General features: G+C 44.4%; 3 protein-coding genes across 5 annotated transcripts in view; 1 reads left to right on the forward strand and 2 right to left on the reverse strand.

The window, feature by feature from the left end:
• Positions 1–3,426, reverse strand: part of LOC105897806 (chemokine-like factor) — a 5,393-nt gene extending 1,967 nt beyond the window's left edge. The window contains exons 1-4 of one of the 2 annotated variants that reach the window (XM_012824785.3): positions 3,138–3,426; positions 2,561–2,723; positions 1,277–1,432; positions 633–728 (exon numbers count right to left, since the gene is read on the reverse strand). In XM_012824785.3, coding sequence (XP_012680239.2) covers positions 633–728; positions 1,277–1,432; positions 2,561–2,653 — 345 coding nt within the window. In that variant the 5' untranslated portion in view covers positions 2,654–2,723; positions 3,138–3,426. Of the gene's footprint in view, positions 1–632; positions 729–1,276; positions 1,433–2,560; positions 2,728–3,137 lie in introns of both variants that reach the window. The other variant, XM_031568739.2, reaches the window with a different exon arrangement.
• Positions 3,427–4,281: 855 nt separating this feature from the next.
• tk2 (thymidine kinase 2) lies at positions 4,282–11,681 on the forward strand. 2 transcript variants are annotated; one of them, XM_031568740.1, is made up of 10 exons: positions 4,282–4,538; positions 5,010–5,047; positions 5,361–5,435; positions 5,670–5,723; positions 6,127–6,216; positions 8,450–8,523; positions 8,822–8,910; positions 10,251–10,330; positions 10,506–10,586; positions 10,887–11,681. In XM_031568740.1, the coding sequence occupies exons 1-10, from the start codon at positions 4,367–4,369 to the stop codon at positions 10,971–10,973; spliced, it is 840 nt and encodes a 279-aa protein (XP_031424600.1). In that variant the 5' UTR covers positions 4,282–4,366; the 3' UTR covers positions 10,974–11,681. The 2 variants fall into 2 exon arrangements, with proteins under 2 accessions (XP_031424600.1, XP_031424601.1); XM_031568741.2 differs by having other exon boundaries at positions 4,407–4,538; positions 4,945–5,047.
• A 125-nt stretch (positions 11,682–11,806) lies between these two features.
• LOC105897807 overlaps positions 11,807–15,000 on the reverse strand; it is a 3,916-nt gene continuing 722 nt past the window's right edge. The window contains exons 1-2 of the mRNA XM_012824786.3: positions 14,665–15,000; positions 11,807–14,213 (exon numbers count right to left, since the gene is read on the reverse strand). The exon at positions 14,665–15,000 is cut by the window's right edge and continues 722 nt beyond it. Coding sequence (XP_012680240.2) covers positions 12,618–14,213; positions 14,665–15,000 — 1,932 coding nt within the window. The 3' untranslated portion in view covers positions 11,807–12,617. The remainder of the gene's footprint in view (positions 14,214–14,664) is intronic.

Genomic DNA, 15,000 nt, shown 5'->3' on the forward strand with positions numbered 1-15,000 from the left:
TGGCACGGTGCCTCAGGTGCTTGCACTGCCGCCTCACAGCAAGAAGGTCATGGGGAGCCGCCCCATCCCACCCCACCGCACCCCACCGCACCGCACCCCACCGCACCACACTGCACAACACCCCACCCCACCGCCCCGCACCCCACCGCACCGCACCACACTGCACAACACCCCACCACACCGCACCGCACCCCACCGCACCCCACCGCACCGCACCCCACCGCACCGCACCGCACCCCACCGCACCGCACCCCACCGCACCGCACCGCACCGCACCACACCGCACAACACCCCACCACACCACCCCACCACACACCACACCGTCCTAATGCCCCCCCCCCCACACACACACACAACCTCAAATAAGATCTATGAATTCTGAACCATGTTTGCTCTACACACTTCGCACTGGACATGTACTGATAACTGTGTGTGTACAGATCTATTTTTTATAACTATTTATTCTATTTAACTGTGACTATTTATTAGCACCTTTATCTTACATTTACTGTAGCATCATGTGGCTCAGGGAGATGTTTCACTGTTCCTTTGTTTAATACAATGACAATAAAGATATTTGGGTCCATCTGATTGGTCTGCCATGAGACGTGTGTGTGTGGTTAAACACTCACCGCTCCAGCCGTGGTAGCCTTGAGTGTGTCTGTGGACAGAGCCACTACACTGACGATGGACATGAACACAGACGCAAAGCCCGAGTTAAACACATCCTGGGGCAAAAGAAAGAAGCATTTAGATTGCATGATGATTCAGGTATATGTCTGTGTGTATGTATCTAATTCTGACCTTTGCAGATATTTCTGTATGTAATACTGACATTTGCAGATATGAGTTTGTGTCTACATCATTTTGTCTTTGCTTTAACTGAAAACCATGTGATGGATTTGTGTGGTGGTTTTAACTATGTGAGTTTACTTGGCCCAATCACAGCAGCTGTGGGGGCATTTAATATGGACCTGTGATGTCATATGGACCTGTGATGTCATATGGACCTGTGATGGAATATGGACCTGTGATGGAATATGAATTGTTATGGTTTTAACTGTGTGGGCGCCAGGGAGAATAGAGGGGCTGTATTCCTCAGATGATGGGATCCTAATCGACTAAACTAAACCTACTGCTTATGCACATCCAGATGATGGGATCGATCCTAATCGACTCAACTAAACCTACTGCTTGTGCACATCCAGATTATGGGATCCTAATTAACTAAACTAAACCTACTGCTTATGCACATCCAGTTGGTGTTGCCCCTTACTATGAGAGGCCAGAAGAAGAAGGTGAGGGTCTTGTGGAGGTTGAACAGGTACAGCAGGAGGAGGCCGGTGGTGATCAGGAGCTCGATCAGTGTGGCAGCGATGTACGGGGGCCGGGACGCAACCGCGTAGCACAGGAAAGCCACGAAAGCAACCACCTGAAACACAACAACACCAAAACTTTTTTTTTTTTTTTTTTCGTTTCCTTTGGGTTATGGTTAAGGTTACCCTGCAAGGTTATTTTTTTCTTTCTATCTTTCTTTCTTGCTTTGTTTCTTTTGTTTTGTTACTCCAGTAGGCTACAACAGTAGTCTGTTGACAGAAGTCACAAAAACTGTAAAAAGTAACGGTAGTCACTCCAAACATTGTGACAGGACACAAGAGTAAACCTACAAACACAGAAAGATGTAGTCTGCACATATGGCATTATGAAACTCTTCATTGAACTCTTCATTGAACTACATATGTACTGTATGTAATGTATGTAATGTGTGCAGTCTAAATGGACAGGTGCTTTCTCTCTCAAAGAGTAAAGCTACTGTGAAATGGAGAAGAGCTGTGAACTCTACCTCTAACTACGCCGTATGTTCGTTACAACCACACACACACACACACACACACACACACACACACACACACACACACACACCACTCTGTGCCTCAGACGTATGTTCGTTACAACCACACACACACACACCACTCTGTGCCTCGGATGTATGTTCGTTAAAACCACATGTACCCTTCCCCCTCTGTGCCTCAGACTTCCCATTCTTAACTGTCATTGAAGCTGAGGACACATCACTGAATATACAGATCGGTGAAAGGATTGAGAGGGTATACATTCTACCAGTATGTTATCTATCAATCTTTCTTTCTATCTAGTATGTTATCTATGTGTTACCACATCTTGGCAATGTGCTCCATATGGCAAGAAGAATGATAGTATGTCCTTCCTGGCCATATTAACTTCCTTTTTTCATAGTGCATATTGTGTTGACATGTAAATTCATGCAGTTGAAAGGATACTAAATACTAGGAAAGTACACTTATTGACATTTGCACGTGTGGCGATAAATCAATCTCTCGTTCTATTCCATTTCCTCATGTCCCCTTCTGTCATCTCACTTCTGCTCTTAACCAAACATCCACCTCAACATTGCTATAGACAGTTTTTTTTATTTTTATAAAATTATTATTTTCCACAAACCAGAAGTATTTTATGTAAAATATGTGCAAAATACACCATCTACATCAGGGCTAGAAGGCTAGCTCGACTCTCGACTCACAATTTCAGCAATCTTCAGGCCTCCTCTCACGGACTTCAGGAAAGCAGCGTTGAGCTCAATGGTGGCTGAGCTGGGCTCCTCTTTGGCTGACATGTCTTCCGTCAAAGGGACTCTAAGGGCTTTGGGTCCCAGAGTGTTCTTCACCGCACCCGGCTTCCTGATGCTGCCTTATAGTTTCAGGAAATGATTATGTGTTTTATGACAGTGTTTTATGTCTTTAAAACGATCCACTTTCACAAGAGAGGCACATGCACTTTAATGTGATGTTCACGCAAAAGATTGTATTAGTGTAAGTCATATAATTAATGATCACAAAGTCACAAAGCCTTGACCAGCCTAAAACACCTAAACTATTCCCTTCATAGAAATAATATACATTCACATAGAACTCCGTATCAAATTGGTATAGATATAAATAATCATAAATAATGTATTCATCATCATTGAGGAGGAGGTGGCAATGTATTTATTTTTTCACTAAAAAAACACAACATTGTTTAACTGTAGTATTTCAATGACATGAATCAATTTCAATAAAGACACTAGGTAATACATTTAAAAACCTATTCCTTCTTACCAATTGTGAGATTTTATAATTTATGGATCCTGGGCAGAACATATGGCACAAGTTGCGGCTGTCTCCATCCAGTGGGGCATTGTTGTTCCTGTATCCTGCTGCTCTATGGGTCTATGGTAGGGCAGTTGCTACATTGGTTAACCGTTAGGGTGTATGAGTATGTGCATGTGACAGTGGGAGATGACACTGTGGGACTTCCCCAAACAATTGCACAAGGGATTTAACCTCTTTTCCTGTGTATAACTCAAATATGGCCTACTGATGACCTGCAGTGGGGAGACTCAAATAGGAGGCAGGTGGTAGGCTACCACCTTCAACATTATTCTTTAGTCCTAGCTCTGACATACAATAGTCTACTGATGTTGTGGTGTTGTTTCGGACGACATTAACACACACGAAGCATAAGGAACAGAGAGCGTAGTTCACTCAGTCTCTTAACTTCATACAGTACATTCAACACGACCTCCGCTAGTACTAGCGCCCCCTAGTGTCTGTACTCGCAAGTGCATATAATACAATACTACAACAGTGAATGCATAGAACAATGCAATATATCAATGCAACAACTGAGTCTGTGCTTTTTTAATGCACATCACAATATGGTGTTCTACAAAACTTTTAAAATGTTTAATTTAGTATTTATTTATACAAAATAAACACTTTTGTTACAGCATGCGTATAGCTTGCAGTTGTCTGTTAGAGGTCTGAGTAAACTACTCAAGCTTACAGGCAGCACAATGTGTATGGAGTTAGAATAGTTTAAAATTTCACAGATAAATGTCACACAATTAACAAATGTATTTCCTGGTTCAAAACACAATTCACGAATGTAAACGCTGTTACATTTATTTACAGACATTCACAAACCACTTGCCATTTGTGAACATCCCAGCATATGTTTGTGGATTTTCGAGACTTCCCTGGCTTGATGTACAAATGCATTTCCCCCCAAAAAGGACATTCTCTGCAATCTATGACATGTCGCTTACAATGTCAGCCATTCAGCCAATCACATGAACGTAAATTCGAGGGTATGATTGAATCTGCGCAGCGTCCAGTTAAGTTGACTGCATAAGTGGACTACACATAACTGTTAAATGTTATGTTATGTTATGCACTACAAAAGTCAACCTGGAAATGCTCTGAAGTAAACTCGGAAGTGGAAGTGGCCACGTGACTCGTCTTTAACTGTCAATGCGACCCAGGCGGACAGCTGAGATCCTTACGCGATGTGGATAACGTTGAAATCCATATACGCGTTGAGGAGGTGTTCAACGAGAGCGTACACCTGTTTTGGAGTACGCTCAAACTCGCTCGTTTGCGGCAAAACCCACCCTAAATGGCACAGTGCGGTCTCTGCACCAGCTGGATTTCATAGCAACAGCGCACAGTGTGTGTCAAGTAAGTGCATAAGTGTTTAGTGTGCATTAGTGTTTTTACCAAAATACGCAGACCATCGTTGCCCGTGCTGAAACGCCTACATTTGTTACAGTGTATCGCTGTAATGCTATTAGTCAGACAAGTGAATGCGTTGGCTGAATTTCCGATACTTTGATGCTACTTGCTGAACCGAAAGCAAACTATCCACCAAACGAGACATTTTGCCATTCTCCCCCTTCATGTGAATTTCGTCTCTTTTGGAGCCTTTGTGCTTTTTAACGCTGCAGTGCCTTTCTTTAAAACGTGTAGGTCTTAACTCACACAAGTGTCAGATTGTGTGTGGCGAGTGGTTATCGTCATAGCGTAGCAACGGCGCTGTGTCCAGGCTTATCCCTACTTCTCTGCTTCCCTTTGCTTCTCAACATAGCTTGCTGCTGACCTACGGTGTGTCCGAGGAAACCGCTTGTCTGATAATGTTGTCTCCTTCTCAAGGGAAATTGGTGCGAAATGGAGAGGAGAGGCCTACAGTGGTAAGCATTATGGTGTTTTCAAGTAGCCCAATGAATGCATAGCTTCTTACAGTGATCCTATTAGTGTTAACATTGTAACTGGCAACGATCGTATCAAATACTACTACTACTACTAATATATATTTTGGGGTGTCAGGTGGGGTATCTATTCTATTTACAATGGAATGCATACAGTTGATAACCACTGATGTAATTACTACCACTGTGGCGTCCCTGCTACTAATAATTACAATAGCACACATTAGAAACGAATGTAACCTGTTTGAAACTAAGATTTTGACTGATTTTGTACCTCACCTTCTTTTCATTTCAGATTTGTATCGAGGGTAACATTGCCAGTGGAAAGACAACATGCTTGGAATACTTTAGCAAGACCAACAACATCGAGGTACTGCAAACAAACAGAATGTAAATCGCATGAGACATGCTTTTAAACTTTTATACTCATTATACTTTTGGGTGCTATGGTTTGTGGATGGTGACGGATCCTGCCAATTATATGCCGGACATATGGTGGAATGTCATATTATTCACAGTATCTTTACAATCGCAGTAGAAAACACAAACCACTAATAATTTTGAGTTTCCTACCTTTATTCTCTGTCCTTATTTCTGTCTCGAGGTGCTGACTGAACCAGTGGCTAAATGGAGGAACGTTCGAGGACACAACCCTTTGGTAAGATTTGTGTTAGACAGGAATAGTGTATGCTGTGGAGCTTTTTCTTTTGGTTTGACTTTACATGTCCATACAACATCCCATATGTCCTCACAACATCTCATATGTCCTCACAGCATGGATGTAGTCAGTCTTGCTCAACATTAAATTGTGTGAAACATCACTCATTTATTTATTAGATAGTTTGCTCATCTCTCAGCAGTAAACACATGATGTTTGTTGAACAGAGACAGTGTGGACCTGAGGTCATTCACGTTAATGGACTCCAGCTATACTCTCTCTATATATACTGTGTAGTTGATCTGTGCCTGTGTTGATAACTGACTCCAGCTATACTCTCTATATATCCTGTGTAGTTGATATGTGCCTGTGTTGATAACTGCTCCTCCTTATACTCCCCTAGGGCTTGATGTATCAGGACCCGACCAGATGGGGCATCACCTTGCAGACGTACGTGCAGCTCACCATGCTGGATAGGCATCTGTCACAGATAGTAAGTAGCAGTTGCAGATCACCATGCTCTCGTAGGGGCGTCTTCACAGCCAACTATGCTAAGCTAATGATTAAGCTGGATAGGCATCTGTCACAGATAGTAAGTAACAGTTGCAGCTCACCATGCTCTCGTAGGGGCGTCTTCACAGCCAACTATGCTAAGCTAATGATTAACTCGTAGGGGCGTCTTCACAGCCAACTATGCTAAGCTAATGATTAACTCGTAGGGGCGTCTTCACAGCCAACTATGCTAAGCTAATGATCAAGCTAAGTAGGCATCTGTCACAGATAGTAAGTAGCAGTTGTAGCTCCATCTAGGCGTATGCCAATGGAGCAGGATACACCTCTATACCCAGGGATGTTGAAACTAGTTTCTGGGAGGGGGTCCAACACAGCAGTGCTGATTAGACTGAACTCATACTGAGGCTGACCCAAGGCTTTCATTTCAAATATCAAATAATTTGAGAAGCGTACAGCTATTAAGAAAACTGCAAAGTAAGATTTAGATGTTTACAAAGCATCTTTAATATTATGACGATAAAAAAATGGTTCATCTCAAAGAGGCGTAGCCTATGTCATGCATGCTCTTATTAGTCACGAAACCTTAATAAAAAAATGCTAAATCAAAAGTCATAGGCAAACTGTAGGCTCTTGAAGAAGGTACAAATATTTCTATCCTTGAACAAGAAACCACTTGGCTGGCTATTCATATAGTCACGTTTGGCAAAAATAAATGGCAAGGAACAGCATGAGGCCAAATTAAACTAGTGGAAAGTAGAACAATGGCTTTCTGTCTGCAGTTAACAGCTGGTGCACGGAACCTTGCGCATCTGGACACTGCACTTGCACTCAGAACTGAACTTTTACTTCTTACTTGAGTTTTTTGTACGGGTTACATTTCCCATAATGCCATTTATACCTTTGTTACTACTACTATACAGTACCAGTCAAAAGTTTGGATACACCTTCTCATTTTTTGAGAAGTGTTTTATTTTACTTTTATTATTTTCTACATGGTAGATAACACTTTTTTGTTTAGTAAATCATTCCATATGAGTTCTTTCGTGGTTTAAATGTCTTCAGTATTAATCTACAATGTAGAAAATAATAAAAGTAAAGAAAACACAAAAATTAAAGGTGTGTCCAAACTTTTGATTGGTACTGTACATCTACCATGCATTTATACCTTTAAAGTACTACTATACATCTACCATGCATTTTGCCTTCATTGACTGTCAACGTGTGCGGTTTATAACTCATATCCAGGACTACACAGGCGGCTGGTTTATAACTCATATCCAGGACTACACAGGCGGCTGGTTTATAACTCATATCCAGGACTACACAGGCGGCTGGTTTATAACTCATATCCAGGACTACACAGGCGGCTGGTTAATAACTCATATCCAGGACTACACAGGCGACCTGGTTTATAACTCATATCCAGGACTACACAGGCGGCTGGTTTATAACTCATATCCAGGACTACACAGGCGACCTGGTTTATAACTCATATCCAGGACTACACAGGCGGCTGGTTTATAACTCATATCCAGGACTACACAGGCGGCTGGTTTATAACTCATATCCAGGACTACACAGGCGACCTGGTTTATAACTCAAATCCAGGACTACACAGGCGGCTGGTTTATAACTCAAATCCAGGACTACACAGGCGGCTGGTTTATAACTCAAATCCCGGACTACACAGGCGGCTGGTTTATATCTCAAATCCAGGACTACACAGGCGGCTGGTTTATAACTCAAATCCAGGACTACACAGGCAGCACCCCTGCACCCCTTCTTCCAGCGTCTATCTATATACCATAGAGTGTGATCACAAGTTAATGAAGCGTCTATCTATATACCATAGAGTGTGATCACAAGTTAATGAAGCGTCTATCTATATACCGGCATAGAGTGTGATCACAATAATGACCAGAAAATGTCCGTGTTTCATGTGGCGGACATTAAAGGAGTTGGATGAGGAAGTGAGGATTGTGTGTGTGTGTGTGTGTGTAGGTGGGGTGTGTGTGTGTGTGTGTGTGTGGGTGTGAGAGAAGCAGAGAATGGCAGATGAGGGAGGATGAGCGAGGATGGAGGGTGTCCCAGATTCTTATCTTGTTATCTTATGTAACCTGATAGTCATTTCCTCTCTGTCTCTTCCCAGTCTGATGTCATTTCCTCTCTGTCTCTGCCCAGTCTGATGTCATTTCCTCTCTGTCTCTTCCCAGTGTGGTCCTGTGCGGATGATGGAGCGATCCATATTCAGTGCCAAGTACATCTTTGTGGAAAACCTCTACAAAAGGTACACTCACCATCACACTCACCAGAGCACAGTCCTCTGTGATGGATTCATATTACATATTGATGAATTACTGCTTTTATTGTTATTTATACTGCTCTGCCCCCTCTTACACACACAGACAGACAGACAGACAGACAGACAGACAGACAGACAGACAGACAGACAGACAGACAGACAGACCCAATGGTTTGTGTGGTCTACTAACACACTCGCCATCACACCCTCATTCATGCGCGCACACACACACACACACACACACACACAAGCTTTATCTCAATATGGCTGTTTTCTGTGCCAGTGGGAAGATGCCAGAGGTGGATTTTGCAGTCCTCAGTGAGTGGTTTGAGTGGATCACACAGAACATTGCGCTTCCTGTCGACTTAATAGGTAATTATTATGCTCCATAGCTTTATCAAAATGTTGTTTGTTGAAATGTTGACAGAAGGTTATAGATTTTTCTGAGAAGTGGAAGTGTGCAGCATGCTCTCGTAGGGGGGTCTTCACAGCCAACTATGCTAAGCTAATGATTAACTTGTAGAGGCGTCTTCACAGCCAACTATGCTAAGCTAATGATTAACTCGTAGAGACGTCTTCACAACCAACTATGCTAAGCTAATGATTAACTCGTAGAGGCGTCTGTCGGTAGGAAAACTGTATGATCAGGGAAAGTGTATTAAAACCGGATGTCGTCACTTTAAGCCGGTCTCTGGTTGGATAAAGCTTTTCAGCAGAAATGGACAAGGACCTTTGATTTATTCTGTAGGAACCATGCCGATGCCTGACTTTTAATATTGTGTGACGTTGTTGAAGTTCAAGTTCAACATTAATAGCGATTGAATTACCCTTGTGTCGTGTAATCGCTAGCGGTAAATAAACGTTAATAACTTGAATGACTGATTAAGGATATATGTTACACATCACAAACACATGTAATCGATGGGTTTTGGGGGAAATGAGGTAATTGGTTAGCTTAAATTGCAGTATCTTAGGCGAGCTAATTGACCTGGCTAGCTATAGCGGAATTAACATTGCTAGCTTTGTGTTTGGTCATATAGCTTCGTAAAAGTTCGGTTAACAAGTCACTTGTGTGTTTAGTTGTATGACTTCGTAAAAGTTCGGTTAACAAGTCAATTGAGCATTAAGCCACCTGACTATAATCGGTCTATTCATATTAGCATGCTAACGTTAGACTTATTAGCAGCGAGGCTAGCTAGCTACTATGTGTTCCAATGGATTGTTGGTCTAAGCGTTAGCTTCAGTTAAGACCTACGTGTACCACATGAACAACTAAACGAGTCAATGTAGACATATAAAAAGTTGTGTAGATAGCTTTATTCACATAAGCCGTATAACTTCACAAAAATAATAATAATTTAAAGAAAACCGATCGTTTGCATGCCAGGCGATCAACACAACTTCTCAACTAAAAAGTAAAGGTCCTTGTCCATTTCTGCTGAAAAGCTTTATCCAACCAGAGACCGGCTTAAAGTGACGACATCCGGTTTTAATACACTTTCCCTGATCATACAGTTTTCCTACCGACAGCGTCTTCACAGCCAACTCTGCTTCACTAATGATTAACTGGGAAAGACACACACTTTGGGGCTGTTTTTCCAAACAGAGAGTGACATTCACAATCATACTTCATGTCTGTGCTCAGTCTTCAAAGGCACGGAAACTGTAGACTATTGATTTTGTAATTATTGACTCTCTCTGTCCTGCTGCAGTGTACCTGCAGACCAAACCAGAGACGTGCTACGAGAGACTCCGGGAGAGGTGCAGAGAAGAGGAGAAGGTCATTCCAATGGTGAGATTGTCTTTCCCTCCTTTCCTTCTCCTCCCCTTCCTAAGGACTTTGAGCTTCTGGGCTGGCTGTTAAGTTTTACTGACGTTGATTCATTGATTTTCGAAGATGTTGTGGTCACAGCACATGAACTGAGGTAGTAGCTCTGACCGCCTTTGTTTCTGTTGTGTATATGAAGGAATACCTGGAGTCCATCCACCAGCTATATGAAGACTGGTTAATCAAACAAACTTCATTCAAAGTACCTGCTCCTGTTCTTGTGAGTAGCTCCCATGTGTTATAGCTTTCACATCTATTACCATGACACAGAAACACTGTCATCATTCAATGTTAGAAAAGTAATATTATAATTATATTAAAAGTAATATTAAGAGTATTGTTGTTTTTGCTAGACAATGGTAACCCTAGGTTCCGTTCCAAAGTACTAGCACTAATATAGTATGCACATCCAGTGTTCTGTGAGTAGGTTTGAGTGAAATAATGCCTAAAACAGACCGCATAAATGTTATTGAAACTACCAATAATCCTCCTCACTCACCTGTGCCTTGTGGTTTAACAGGTCATATCAGCTGACGATGACCTTGAGAAGATGCTTCATCAGTACGAGGAGAACAAAGAGAGGATTTTATCAGCGCAGAGGACATGAGTCCAGAAGGAGAACCTCAAAGACGGATCCGGTGCTCTTAATGGGTTCTCCTAAAGCAGGTCGGGTCGGCTCTGTGCCTGAAGACGCACAGTTCTGCTGGTTCTGATTCACTTTCTGTGCAGATTGGTCTAAATCAGATGTGCGATCCAAGGCCTGGCTTTAGAACTTACAAGAGCGTACATCTCTATAATTCATTCTCGGTTACACTGATTCTAAATCCATTCCCCACAAATGATGGTTGTGTGTGTGTGTGTTCCCCTCACAGAGTTAAGCTCAGACGTGGCGTTCACGTTATGAATAAACTGATCCCTGATCAGTGCGGTTCTAGCTCTCCACTAACAGTGGTTCCTAACTTGCTGCGTACTCGGATACAGTTTTAGCTTCAGTTCATGTTCACTGCTTAGGAGACGCCGTTGCCCTCTCTCTTAGAAAGATGGGGCGGGAACAGCAAGAGGAGCATTCCTGATTATTGTGAAGTCCACATAGTTTACTACTACGACAAAAAAATGTAATACCAGGAAATGAGTGTGAGCCACAGTCTGTTACCGTCTCTATTACAAGGAACGGTTACTGCATTTGTTGTTAGTTGTTTTTTTTGTGTGTGCACTTGACAAAGGACCAACTGGGCACATTTGAAAGTAAAATCCATCTCCTGTTGTTATTTTAAGGAAATATTTATTCTCAATAAAATTGAAGGTAAGGTTTTAATGTGGTCTCATATTTCTGTTCTCTATTTAATTCTTCATTATTCTTATTACTTATTTCTGTTTGTTGATGTTGATGTTGATGTTGTAGGTGAGCAGTTGAAAAAAAGTGTATGGCCACACCTCACGGACACCACAAAAAGCCTTGACTTTATTAGCAAAAATGTCCTCTTATTATCAGCTAACAACAGCACAATAACTTTTTTTTCCCCCATTCTATTCATGGGAATCAGTAATAGAAAGACAAGGAGTGCATATTTTGTCTTCAGATGAAGTAAGGCACATTCAGAAGCTTGGATCCCTCTAAACACTTTTAAATAACACTTTCAAGCCCTGTCCGTATTTAATACAAGACACAAAATATGATGGCGACTAGAGTCAACAGAAAAAAAATGTCCTTCACCTGAGAAACATTTCAAGAGTTTGTTTGAACAACATGATGATGATCCTTCTGTGGCCTTCACACACACACACACACACACTGCTTCCAAAACAGAATGTCTACAACTGTCTCAAGCATGTTTTGGGATTCTTTGCTCGTCTGAAGTTGGATGGAAGCCAGCTATCTGTGGCCAGTGAACTGAGTAACATCAGACATGATGTATGGACAGAACGGATTGAGAGTTCTCTACAAATCATGTTCTCTACATTTTTGTTGCATGTAAGTAGGTAATTCCCTTGGCAGCTTACCGCAGGACAGAAATACACTGGCCCGATTCAAGTGCTTGGCACCTTTTTCACGGGCTGTTTTTCAGACAGGCAGGGTGACTTACTGGTAAATACACAGGTGAGTCGGTCCATCAGAGTGCATGTCAAATGCACTTCGCTATGATGGCAGAAAGTACAGACAATGGGTGATGGGAGAGTCCATTTCTCACCCACTTCCTGCAATCTACAGAAAATGATTTGCTGTGCAGCCTGTCAATCAGTCTGATGTTCGTCACTTCTTCTCCTGTTCCACCAACACGTCCACCAACACGTATGTCTGGAGGAGATCGTCCTCCGGCTGCTGGGCTGATCCCCTTCCCTCCACGCCTGGTTGCCCAAGAGGGGGGGCAGCAGCAGCAGGCAGATGCCCAGCCAGAGGCCCCAGAAGTGGGCTGCACAGCCCCAGGGGACTCGGGGGCATGTAGATAGAGCTGGGCGGCTCTTTGATGGTGTCTTCGCCCGCGTGGAGCCCCCCGTGGTGGACCACGTCTGGGCCACATCCGTGCCACGTTTGGGCCGCGTCTGGGCCAGCACAGCTGCTGCAGCCAGAGATACTGCAGATGGGGAGCGGCGACGGGCTGCACAGGATGGGTTGGTGGCTGTTGTCCCGGGGCGATCCAGCAGGGGGTGCTGTAACAACAACAGCAGCAGCAGCAGCGGTGGGCCTGTGGCAATCGTGGCAATCGTGGCAGCCCGTGCAGGGAGGCTGCACCTGCGCAGTTTCCTCAATGGGGTATTTCAGAGGCTCGTCCACGCTCATCTCGCTCACGCACAGTTGGCTGATTCTCTTGCTTAACTCCAGCAGTTGGTCAGGGCTGCTCACCACGCCCTCCTGGGCGGACCTGTGCACTGCGCTCTGCACGGCTGTGTCGCGGTACTGGATCATGGACGCCGGGCTGGAGCTGGCTACTAGCGGCTGGGGCTCCCGGATGTCGTCGGGGAGGCTGGGTTTGGGGAGGGGGTTGCCCGGGGCGACGGTGGCGGCCGGCGCCAGACTCTCTGTGTGGACAGAGAAGGACTGAGGGCCGCTCAGGTCGCTGGTGTGCGCGTAGCTCCTCGCGGTCAAAGCGTCGCCGTCGTCCCGAAGCCTGCCGCGGGCCTTGGTGCCGGGCATTGGGTACGAGCCGCCCCGGTTGTTGCGGAATATGGGTTTCTGGCGGATGGCCAGGTCAGGGTAGTTCTTCCGCATCTCCTGGATGGAGCCGTATTCGCTCATGTCAGAGCCAGCGCTGTGTCTCCCCGACGGCCCAGGGATGCCCAACACCCCCTCTGCCTCCAGCTGAAGAGGCTGGTGCCTCTCCTGCCCCCCTGCTGCCCCGACTGACCCCTCTGACGGGTCCTGTGCCTGTGCCACTGCAGGGTCAGCCAGGGGGAGGACATCAGGGAGAGGCTGGTCCTCCGCGTCCACTCCCGCGCTATCCACCCTGAGGCCATCATCGTCATTTCCTGCCCCTGAGGTCTCACTCCTGAGGCCACCATCATCGTCCTTTCCTGCCCCTGAGCTCTCACTCCTAGGCGGCTCCTCCTCCGCGGTCGCACGGCTGTCGCTGTGGCCCAGGGGTGCAGCCCTCCTCTGGAGGATCTCCAGGCACTCCTCATGGGCCCTCTGACCCATAACCTCCAGCAGGTACTCACACTCCATCCTGGCCAGGAAGAGCTCGAAGCCCATGGTCTTAGCCCGGTCGTGGTCAGCGCCCTGGTCAGTGCCCTGGGTGAGGCGGTACTCCGTGTCCGACTCAGGGTGGTATCCGATACTTTCGAGAATACCTCGTACAACATTGTTGGGGAGCACTGGTTGAACGCAGTAGACGAAAGGGCCTGTGAAAGTCTGATGGCGGAGAGTGTGTGGGTGAGTTCTCTCACAGTATCATTGACACATTATCTCAGTATAGGTTTCATCAGGGTGCAGTAGAGTCATTATATTAGAATTTATATTTAATATTTACATTATATCAGAATTCGCCTCTCAGCATTATTCAGCTAAGAGAAGCCAACAAAACTTTTTTTTCTTTCTTTCAGAACAGTCCTTAATATTAGACTGAGCCTAGTTTCACTTCTCCATTTGACAGATATCCCCACGCTAAAAAAACACATAACAATTGACCTACTTGTATCAATTGGGGGATTGGAACAAGACAATGTAACGAACCCGGATATAGTTCGTATAGTATATATAAGTGACGTATAGTGTATAGATATATAAATGTTCATATAGTATATAAGTGACAGATGAAGGATATGCCTAGAAGGGGGGAAAAAGGGTCACTTGATGTGTTTACCTTGATGGTCTTTATCTCCTTCTTCCACGGAAACAGGAACAGGTTGACGCAGAGCGTTTCCAGCACTTCCGCGGCTTTTATGAACACATTAAATATACCCCTACAGTCCCTCACACCGAGGCTGACGCACTCCAAAGCGGTGTGATAGAAGTCAAAGGTTGTAAATCTCTCCTCTGGGTTCGACTCAGACAGTAATACGTACTTAGCCTTTTCGGTAACCTGCCGTTCTTTACAGACTTTTACGTTACCATGTTGCCAAACCTGGTCGTAGTACTTTAAGTAATCATCGAAGACCTCTCTACGTTCCGGTGGCGTTTGATCACCAATGCTGTTGGT

Source organism: Clupea harengus, chromosome 6 (assembly GCF_900700415.2).
Source record: "Clupea harengus chromosome 6, Ch_v2.0.2, whole genome shotgun sequence".
NCBI classification, from domain to species: domain Eukaryota; kingdom Metazoa; phylum Chordata; class Actinopteri; order Clupeiformes; family Clupeidae; genus Clupea; species Clupea harengus.